This window comes from Perca flavescens, chromosome 11, assembly GCF_004354835.1.
Source record: "Perca flavescens isolate YP-PL-M2 chromosome 11, PFLA_1.0, whole genome shotgun sequence".
NCBI classification, from domain to species: Eukaryota; Metazoa; Chordata; class Actinopteri; order Perciformes; family Percidae; genus Perca; species Perca flavescens.
The window spans coordinates 34,633,098-34,644,461 of NC_041341.1; the positions used below are offsets into that span (position 1 = coordinate 34,633,098).

General features: G+C 43.5%; 1 protein-coding gene across 1 annotated transcript; it reads right to left on the reverse strand.

The window, feature by feature from the left end:
• Window positions 1–8,543: 8,543 nt before the first annotated feature.
• On the reverse strand, window positions 8,544–11,345 carry LOC114564056 (U3 small nucleolar RNA-associated protein 14 homolog A). The gene has a single exon (XM_028591202.1). It carries the CDS (start codon window positions 11,252–11,254, stop codon window positions 8,879–8,881), a length of 2,376 nt encoding a protein of 791 aa, XP_028447003.1. The 5' UTR covers window positions 11,255–11,345; the 3' UTR covers window positions 8,544–8,878.
• Between the last annotated feature and the right edge of the window lie 19 nt (window positions 11,346–11,364).

Genomic DNA, 11,364 nt, shown 5'->3' on the forward strand with positions numbered 1-11,364 from the left:
TCTAAAAATATAAGACATGTTTTCAGTTATTTCACACTTTTTTGTTAAGTACATAATTCCATATGTGTTCATTCATAGTTTTGATGCCTTCAGTGAGAATCTACAATGTAAATAGTCATGAAAATAAAAAGGAAACGCATTGAATGAGAAAGTGTGTCCAAACTTTTGGCCTGTACTATATATATATATATATATATATATATATATATATATATATATAGTTTTGAAGTTAATTTGCATATGTTACATAATCCAAGCCAATCTCTCACCCAACTCTGTTCCAATAGAATCTAAGTGGGAGGAGCCACAGGTTTGGGAACCATGAGTGTCGTTGGCATGGATGTAGAACCTGGATTTAATTAGGTGTGTTGTGACAATCCCAAAAAAAATGTATCCACTGATTTACAGATGTCTCTTTTGCCTTCTAAATCTATAGGGAAATGTGTTTTTTTTTGGGACCCATGGCATCACGTGATGCTCCCGGGAATTGCAATCACTGTTTATGTTCAATTTGCTTTAATGCTCAGCACACTTCATTGGGTCCTGGTTGTGAGTCACACGCCCACACTCTTCACTCAGCATTTATATAGACTGCCTAGTCCGGTTTACTGCGTTATTACTGACCTATATCACTAACCAGACCACTATTTGCACTAACTGTATATTGACTCCTCACTACATTTCAGCAGTGCTATAGACTGCCTATTCATGTATGTTGTGTTATTACCATGTCACTTTCGCATATCCATCGTCTTACTTACATCTCACTTTGCACCGGCTTTGTAATGCCTACTTAATCTGCACTTTATGTAGCCTTTTGTAGTCTGTATTCCTGTATTGTATTGAATGTGAAACTGTATGTTGTCCTTATGCTTTTCTTGGCCAGGTCGCCGTTGCAAATGAGAACCCGTTCTCAACGGCCTGCCTGGTTGAATAAAGGTTAAATAAAGACCTGTGGCATTAGGTTTTCATGACCCAGGCTCAAACTCTTCTCAAATAACTACACTTCCAGAAATGTTGCTTGATCTACATAATGAAATTAAATTGATTTTACTTGCAAATGTATTTTTTACATACAACAAATTAAATAGTTTGTAAAAAGACAAACCTTGCATGATATTAATCTGATGCGAGAAGTTGCCTTAATTTTTTCCTTTTCAAATAGATCAAGCAGGATATTTTTTATCAGTATACCTTTGCAAAGGTCTGGCATATTTTTTCACAAGCCAATCAGAGCAGACTGGGCTTTTTTTGGAAGGGGGGGCTTAAGAGACAGGCGCTAATATGGAGCGTTTCAGACAGAGGGGGAATGCAGTCAGAGTGACAGCCAAAATGAACTACAGTGTGTGTGTGTGTGTGTGTGTGTGTATTTGTGTGTATGTGTGTTCATGGTAATCAATGAACATGTCACCCAGTCAACAGAGTGGCTCATTAATGTGTTTTAATATTTTTTTGGACAACAGTGGAGCACACGTGAATAATTTTCCCCAATAACAAAAATATAAAGTATCATATAAAGTATCACCAACCCTATGCTTTAATACATATTTGTGTATGTTGTCATATCTAAAGCCATTTTCATTTCATTTTTCAAATTGTGACAACCAACCTAGGCCCAGGGAGAACAATCTTAACATGGCTACATCTCACTATCATCAGATTCAGGCAGCTAATTTATGCTTATGCCATTTATTTTTCATCTAATAAGATGACTCGGCAGATTCTTTGCACTCTACTACTCACAGTCCCATGGGAGACTCACTTAACCCTAATAATTAGAGTGATAAAGGAAGTCTAGTAGGTGAGAGGAGGGAATGGGGGCTTTCGATTAGTTGTCAAGGGCTACTTGGAGGCCCCCAGAAGCAGCCAGAGAACAGCCAGGGATTCAATTCATCATCCTGCCTGTGCCAAGAGCTAAGGGCCTTTTCATTATCAGACCACTGAGTCCCACTGTCGGCTCCTTCAGTATAAATGTGAGTGATGGCGTGCGCAGGGTGGGTTGTGGGTGTAGTAGTGATGGAGGGGTGGGGCCGGGCCCTCGTCGTAAATGTCATTCCCCATTGGACCGTTACAGGTCCCTGCTCCAAAATAATAGGCCCCGTGACCTCTCTGTTGTCTATAATTAACCTCTAACCCCCTCCCTCCCTGCCTCATCCTCCAATCCCCAGACGGCCATGATGTGGGAGATGCTGTTTGCCAAGCAGCCCCGGATTTCTCTCACTACAGGCAGAGGCGTGAATTAGGAAAGGGTGTGGGGAGCAACAAAAGAAAATGGCTGCCACTCTTGTTTTTCAATGAATGAATCACATGTTATGGATGACCTATCACTCTGCGTTATGATGCCTAAAAATTAAATCTTTAAAAAATATCATCTTTTCCATGACAAGACCTGGGAAAGATTAGAGACAGAGTCATAATGACATTTTTGTTTTCACGTTGAAATCAAATTTCCAATTCCTTTGCACAATTTTGTCAGAGCAAAGCATTTTATTTCTATGATGAATGTTACAGCAACCTACACGGACAGGGCTCGGAGCAGAAATGTGGGGGGGTCTCTCTCAAAATGAGTGCTGTCTCTGTGTGTGTGCTTGACATGCTCTGAATCTGCATTAACCGCAGCTGTGCCATGTCTCCAGCAGCAGGGGAATAGCCAGGTTTGGAAAGACAAGCTCGGTTAAAAAAAAAAGAAAAGAGAAATGAGCTGGAGAACACAGGTACCTCCCTCGTGCAGGCATACAGACATTTACCACAACAATGAAACACCCAACGAGCAAATTGTGGCGATGGTAAGGTGTCGGCTAAATAACCCCAAGTCACAATAGAAAGTCAAATGGTCCCTAATGGCTGGAGCTGACACCTGTACAGAATGACATTTAATGACGCGCACTCAGACAATTGCAGGAGAAGAATCACACAAGGAGGAAATGAGACATAGAATGAGGGAGCTTTTCTCTGTCTTTAGCGGCAGACAGGAAGGAAAGGCATCTTTCATATTCAGGCGGTGGAAACAGAAAGGAGTAATTTGTGGTGCATGATTGTCTGTGCAGGTTCTTGGAACTGTGAGAAGGAAATGCAAATGCCCTGTTGCTGGCAGCACCACAGAAGCTATGCCAGCATGTGTGTGGCATATTGAATGATAATGACAAAGCAGGCTATATCCCCTGTGAGCAAGCCTGCGGAACAATGATTACAGATTGGCCGGTGTGTCCTTAGCATCACAAGGGACATTGATTCTAATGCTAATCAGAGCTGCTGCCCATTGAAATATATCTGTACTTGCAAGGCACGAGGAAATAAGATGGAATATCCCGGTTAGGCTCTAATTGTATAATGAAGCCCTGTTTATTTTTGATATTTCAGCCCACAGGAATTTATACATTAGCTTTTGGCAGGCTTAACCTATTGCACCACCTGCTGGCCTGAGGCTGGTATATGGGTGATACACGCTTGTTTTTGTTCTAGGACACTTAGAAGCAATTATCCGCCGCCAGCCATAAAATGTTGATGTATGAGCTTGACTGTATTCTGCGTTATTCAATTTGTCATTTGAGGTGGAGAGCCTGTTAAAGACGCCTCATCTTCCTCTGTTAGTTGGATCATACAGGCACGTGCTAATCCAGTCTCAGTAGAAATGGCACACCTATTGGGATTTATCCCCAGTTCAGGTTTTACACTCTCATCCCCCCCTTCCCCCTCCTCCCCCATGCTCCATCAGCCTGCATCAGTCACACTATCACCCCCACCTTTCCTCTTTGAATGTACTTTATTTTCATTCCGAGGAGAGAAACAAGAAGGAGAGCCGAGGCACAGTGATGCTCAGCTGCACACTCAATGTAGGTTAATGGAAGGGAGGAGAGTCTGAGCTCAGGCCGGCTCCGATTGGCCGGCCGGCGACGTGCAGCTTCTTCGCAGCACAACCTGTCAGTGTTAATCAGGGCCCATCTCTTAACAGCCAGCCAGGGCTATCGGAGAGGTGAGCCCATTGCTATTCAGGACGAAACCGATGATAAATCATTTGTACATAATTAGTGCTCAGCAAGGTTACAACTGACACGTATTTTCATCTTAATTAGGAGGGAAATTTGTTCCATTAATTTAATTTGGTGCGCATGAGCGCCCCTGCACCTAACTAAGTTAATCTTACACCTGTCAGGATGGGAATGGAGTCGGGCCTTGCATCACATGGCGAAATGAGTAAGAGTCCTCTATCAGATTGTTCCACGCACAGACATCCAAGCCAATTGGAATGTAGTGAAGAAGCAGTGGCAAATAAAACTGCAGCTTTGAACATCTACTGCTGTGTGTAGTAGGAAGTGACTGTTATGGGTATTTAACTCCGCTCTACTGTTCTTAAATCAGTTTGGAATGACTATGCATGATGATAAATACAGTAAGATAACCCTTGTCTTCTGTCACATCTCATAGCCATAACACACTTTAAAAGCTGATCAGGGAATAGAAGTCGGTATCATCTTCAATTTCTTAGCAGCCAACCAATGAGGTAAGCACAAATGCTCCTTCATCCTAGAACAAATGTTTAAGCAGATCTTACAAATGGGCATAATGGAGAAAAACACGTTCCATCACGGGGGGTTGTAAGGCCATTCGTACCCCCAGCTGTCTGATTTACAGCCACAGCAGCCTTCATATATTTGAGTGAGAATCACTGTCTGATCTTGTTGCAGTCCAGCGCGCAGGAGAAAGTCCAAGGACTAGGTCTCTTTTCATTGTTGAAAGCTGAATGAAGCTGTAGTAATTGCCCCAAAAAAAGGTGGTTTCAATAGAGAGGAAGATGGAGAATGACTGATTTAGTAACTATAAGGTTTCTAATGGAATTTTCCACTGCCTCTTGGGCACTCAAGCTGACAACCATTACCTGAACTGATGCATAGTCCATTACGGGATCCCCCACTTTAATAGAGTGTCTATCATGTGAAATACAGAGATGTCAGTTGCCAAAGTATGCACTCTCACCCATGTGTGAAGGTTTAACCCAACTGTAATGGCTTTTCCTTTAGACACTGCTGAATGGCCTTAAAGATCTACAGTATGTATGAGGAAAGAGAGGGGAAGGAAGTCAAGCACAAACTTGTAAAATGCTGTTGTTGGATGTTGTACGACTCCTAACTGTGGCCCTGTGCTTCTTTCAGGAAGGCCAGAGGGAGCATACACACTCACCGGTGCTGAATCTAGAGTGAGCGGCTGCATCATGTCTGCAGACCTGCTGGTCAGTTTACATCATCCAAATAGGTCTCAATGACACAATTTCATCTGGCATCCTGTAAAAATGCCTAAAATACCAGGATGTTAAAGCAATGTTTGTCTTTTGATTGATGGCAGGAAATTATTATAAGTTAAGGGGAGACACCCCAGGCAAAACCATCTTTTTTTCAATTTTGAGTTTCTGGGCTATTTTACTTCCATAGCATAGCGTATTCTTTCAAACTATTGGGGGAAAAAAACATCCAAAATACACATTTAGGTGTTTATTTTACACTTTGTGTATTTTCACCTGCAAACGTTAGCATTAGATAATGCCCAATTTGTATATTTAACAAAATATTTCAGAAAACTTTGAATACAAAAATATATGTCCTGATGTAACAAATTAACTGGGAAAGTTCCATGTTGATATCTGTTATTTGTTTTACCCTAACAACCGTCTTGCAAAATGTGTGGGATTTTATAATGTATATCTTTAAAGGCATAAAGGCTTAAAAGTAGCACTTACATACACCTAACTTCCCAGTTTCACTCCTATCTATATTCTGAAGGTTTTTACAGAGGGGTTTGTTCAGATATCAATCATAGCCTAATTTATGTAACATTTTATACCTTAAAACGTGGCGAAAATGGATTTTTTTTTTATGGCTGTTGACACCATACTCTGATTTATTTATGCAGTGATAAAAGATATCCAAAATCCCTCTCTGTAAAACCCTTTGACTCTAATATGTCAACAAAATAAAAGAAGAATTTTGAACCTGGCTTTATCCAATGTTCAGATTTCTCTTCTGGAAATGTATGCAAAATAGCGCATATTTAATAAGATAATGCTTCATTTCCATATTTAAACATAAAATTCCAGAAAATTTGTAATACAAAAGATAGTTGTCTTAATGTATGTAATCAACTGGAGAAGTTTCTGGTATTATCTATTAGTTAATTTTTGTTGTTCCTATTCAGCTGCAGTGTCTCCCCTTAAGCAATGTGAATGCAATAGTTTGGCAATAGAACAGTAAATGATGCAGATATTTCCCCATGACACGTCATTATTGTTTATTATTTTTAGGGTTACAATTGAGGATTGTTTTTCGACAAGAAGTTACTAATTAATATGATCCTTATTTGTTGCATTAATTGACTAATTATTATGTCAGAAATGATACAAAATCACAATTCCCCAATGGTCAACATGAGGTCCAAATATATGTATTTTACTATCATATAATAAAGAAAAGCAAGTTGTTCTGTAGTACAGTTCTACTGTGTTGCTTAAAAAATGACAAAAATCGATTTAACTATCAAAATTGTTGCAGATTAATGTTCTTGTGATCAATTTTTCTATTAACTGACTAATTGTTTCTAGCACTATACATTATTGCTGATACAGATAAGTAGTTTAAAATAATTTTTGTGTGTTAATGTGCCAATATATTTCACAATACCAATAATAGGCACTGCAATACATTTTTTTGTGAAACCTTACTTTGAGGAATATAAACATAGTTGTCTATAAGCCCTTTTTCATTTAAAAAGAAAAAGAAGCCAAAGTTCTCACATTTGAAGTGTCTAAAAATAAGAGCTATACAAGAACATGATTTCTTTTTTAAGTGATTTGAATCAGTACAACAGTACAAATCAAACTTCCTAGCTTTCAGTCATAAACACAAAATAGGGATAGTCATGTTTCCTCCCCAAATGTGATTTTGATACTGTTTAGGAGCATTCCCAACTTTTGCTTTCCATATTGTGATTCAATGAATGACACAAGCTTTTTCTTTGGACCGTGTGACTTTGACTCCCACTCTATTCACCTTGCATTCCCCCTAATGGAGCTTCCATGTAGGGTTAAGCCTTTTTTTGTCATCATGTATATCGGTAACCAGCTTATGCCATCACTTTGTTCTAAGCTGTTGCACCCATTTCATTCCACACACTGTATTTGTAATTCAGCTTGATCATTCGGTATCTTTCTCTACGGAACGTTGGCTTAAGTTCTGTCTTTAAGTGATTTTTTTTTCTTAAACGACAGGCTTAACGTTGTGTTGTCATACCTCGACCGTTTGGACTGCTGACTCATGCAGTCATCTTCAAAAGCGCCACGTGGCGTCGCTGTGACGTATACCGCGGGTGGGATATATTTAGCGTGTCATTCCACCTGTGTGAAACTGTCAAGGTATGACAAAAAAAACATTAAGCCTGTCGTATAAGAAAAAAAAAATCATTTATAAATTGAAATAGTAGCCTAAATGAACTTGTTTGGATTATTAAGTTCAGTCTGCCTGAACAGTGCTTGTCATTCAATCAGTGAAGAATAAGTACATTTACTCTACTACTCGGAGTACAATTACAATTTTTGAGGTCCTTGTACTCCGCTGCATATTTCTGCTCCACTACATATCAGGAGGAAAATATTGTAATTATTACTCCACTCCATTTATCTAAAAGCGATAGTAAGTAGTTTAGATTCCGGTATTAGAAACCCATAATAAAAAGTACATAATAAAAGTACAATCTATACACTCATACCATACATGTAGCTACCCATTACATAAAGTAGCAACAACATTAAAATGCAACAAAGATTAATGCATCAGTAATAAGACTTCAAGAATAGAATATATATATATAGACCTATGATAATGTAACATTTAAACGCAGCCATCCTGCATAATGAGCAGTTTTTTTAAAAGTTTGGGGACATTTTGCTGTTTCTATTACTTACGTACTTGTATTTACGTAACGGTGTGAATGAAGAAGAAGAGTATTTTAAAAATCATCCACTGGTAACTAGGTCGCCAGTTCTAAATATTAGAATATGACAACCTTTGCTTTTGGAGGTGCATGGGTAAGGAACAAAAACACTGGGAAGCACTTACTGTTTCAGTTGTAAATGTACTGCACCGCTTTGAGACAACACAATACATACAGTACATATGAGTAACAGCTGTTACCATTTTAACCCACAAGCCTGCGATCAACTCTTGACTTTCTGTATCTGATTAAACATATCTTAATCTCAAGAATACAATAATAAAAGGCTCCCAAAAATCATTTTCAAATACATGTCAGTTGTCTAAATGCTGACACATTCTCACAACTAGGGCTGTGCTCGAAGAAATTCTTAGTCGACTAACACTCATTCAATTGTATCGACTAATCGATTAGTTGATTTAATCGACAGATCTGTAAATCGGAGTTTCTCCACAAAGAGTCATGCAAAAGCTCCACTTTAATACTTGTGTTTACCAGAGATGTGCTCGTACGTTTCTTGGAAAAAAAACTCATTCAGCATGAAAAAACATCAAACACGACTAATTGACTAAAGAGATCTAAGCTGACTAAGACCAAAACGACCGATTAGTCGACTAATCGACTAAGAGGGAGCAGCCCTAATCACAACATGGACTGAAGTAAACTGATCAGCATCACACCCATGGAGCCGCACAGACCTGGATGTCTACATAGTAGCTGAGTAGTGGAGAATTACTAATAACCTTCTTTTTGAGTAGTGGAGAATTAGTAATAACCTTCTTTTTGAGTAGTGGAGAATTACTAATAACCTTCTTTTTGAGTAGAGGAGAATTACTAATAACCTTCTTTTTTTTTAATGTAAATTGACTGACAACCGGTGAGCATTTGTTAATAGCTGTCGCTAATGTTTTCTTTTCCGTGAGTCCAGAGTACTGGTATTCCCAGGGGAAGCCTGCTTCTTGTCCTTCATCAGCTCCTCCCGAGCCATGGGCTCGATGATGGCGCCCAGCTGGGTGACCACCTTGGGCTTGCTCATCTTTTTGACGGTCTGCTCCGTGTTCCACGTGCGGCCCAGCGGCGAGCGGATGGTGCTCTCGAACTGCGCGTGGTTCTGGAAGGGGAAGGGCAGCGAGTTGACCTGGTGGAGGCTGATGGCGCTGTTTCTCTTCTCGGACACGATGACGCTCGGCAGGTGCTGGTCTTTTCGGCGCGGCGGTGGCGCCGTCTTGATCCGGAACCTCCTGTGCTTGTTGCGGGACGGCTTGAGGTTCGTGCCCCCCCACTCGCCCCACCCGGGCAGCGTCAGGTCCACCACCTTGGGCCTCCCTGCGTCCTCCTGCTTCCTCTTGTCCTTGAGGAAGTCCGAGACGACGTCGTCTCCGGCGAAGGCCTCCCTGATGAGCCCCCTCTGGTCCGGCTTCTCGTCCGGGTCTTCAGCGTCCTCCACGGTTGGAGCCAGGGGCACTTGGATGACTTTTGCCTCTTTGGTGAGCACTTCTTTCAGCTCGATCCCTCTTTTCCTTTTTCGGTTTTTGCCTGCCTTCTGAGTGGCAGGTGCCAGGTTTTCCGTGGCCGGGGGCTGCTGGGGCTGGTCGGGGGCTTCGTCAGCGGTGGGCTCCTCCTGCCTGAGGAGCTCCACGTCCTCCAGGGTCCTGATCCTCATCAGCCCTTCCTCCAGCCGAGCCGAAGCGTCCGCGTGGCTGGCGTCCGCGGCTGCCTCCGCCTTCTCGGCCTCGGCCTCCCGACGGCTGTCAGCCATTCCTCGGAGAAGGCTGGTGAACTCCGACAGCTCCTCTTCCTCTTTGTCCGACGCGCCGGGGTCATCTGCTGCGGCGTTTTCCTCCCCGGCGTCCGCAGACGCGACGACGTCGGTCTCCTGAGCCTGACGCAGTTTCCTCCTGCTGTCAAACTCTCGGAGGAGCACTTCCTCCTCCGTTTCCTCAACCTCTTCCTCCTCCTCCTCCTCTTCTTCAACAGCTGGATTTCCCCCCGCTCCAGGCCCTTCGGCTCTGAGAACCACCGTGTCAGTCGTCTCTTTTTCTGCGGGCTCTTCTGAGAGCTTCCCTCTCATCCAGGGATTTGAAGAATCCAGTCCCCGTTCTGCATCGTTTACAAAATCAGGCAGCACCTCTGCGTCGCCTGCCTCCTCCTCCTCCTCCTCCTCCTCTTCCTCCTTATCATTCAGCGAGGTCACCAGCTTCTGGGTCAGCTCTTTATTCACCTCCAGCTGCTGCTGCATCGCTTGGCGAGCCCCCTCGTCGTATTTGGCCATGATGGCTTTCGACTTGGCCCACTTGCCGCTGTTCTGGTGCTTCAGCGACATCCTCTCCTGCATCCTGGACAGCTCCATCTTGCTCAGCTCCTCCAAGGCGGCGGCGGGGTCCGACCTCACCATCTCGTCAAACTGCTTCACAAAATCTTTGCGCTTGGCCTTGTTCTGCACCCTGTGGTATTTCTTGCTCTTGATCTTCCTCTCTCTGCGGGCCTTGGCCTCGTAGTAGGACTGCAGGGCCCGGGCTTTCTGCAGCTCTGCGCGTCGGATCTTGGCCTCCTCCAGGCTCATCGCCCGCATCGAAGCCTCCTCGGTAGGGGTCAGGACGGGGTCGTGGAAGGGCTGCTTGTTGGCGGACAGCAGGGCGAATATCTCCTGCTCGAGCGGGGTCTGCGCCTTCCAGCCGCTCACCACCCTCTCCATGGGTTTGGGGCCAGAGGGCTCCTGGTTTAAGGGGAAGACCAGCTGCTCGGCCCTCTGGTTCTGTCGGATGATCCCTTTCCAGCGGGTCACCTCTGTGGCTGCCTTCTGGAAGGCCACATCCCTCTGGATCCTCTGGCTCTCCTGCTTGCTGAGAGGGCACTCTATGGTCTTTGTACTCCGCTGCAGGTTCTTCAGCTGCTTCTTGGCCTTGGCCGGGACAGCGGAGGTTTTTTCCATAGTCCCGATGAGGTCCGACAGGTCGACTTTGTCGCCCTCTCCCTCCGCGTTGACAGTAAACTCAGACATCTGGACGGCCGCCTCGGATCTCTCTCCCAGCTTCTTCTTCCTCTTACCGCCGATAGCGCTGATGGCTTCCAGCAGCTTGTGGCGTTTTCGCTCATCCTCGCCGTCCTCGTCCTCTTCGCTGGTGATGTTTTCATCCGCGTTGTATAAATCCTCCTCATCATCATCACCGTCGTCGTCGTAGACCACATCCGGCTTCACCTCTGCGATCTTTTCTGTCCCCTTGGAGCTCTTCTTGAGACTCTTTCTACTCACTTTCTTCTTAGAAACTTTAGCCATGCTGGAGTAAACACCGCCGGAGTGGAAGGGGACTTGGCTGTACACACGTGTGCCGTGAACGGAGCCGTTGTCGTAAAGTATACGCCGCAATGTGACCAGCACTGTCGCAA

Bases quoted from the DNA above. Each gene is read 5' to 3' on its own strand.
- LOC114564056 (XM_028591202.1), bottom strand. From the start codon at position 11,254: ATGGCTAAAGTTTCTAAGAAGAAAGTGAGTAGAAAGAGTCTCAAGAAG.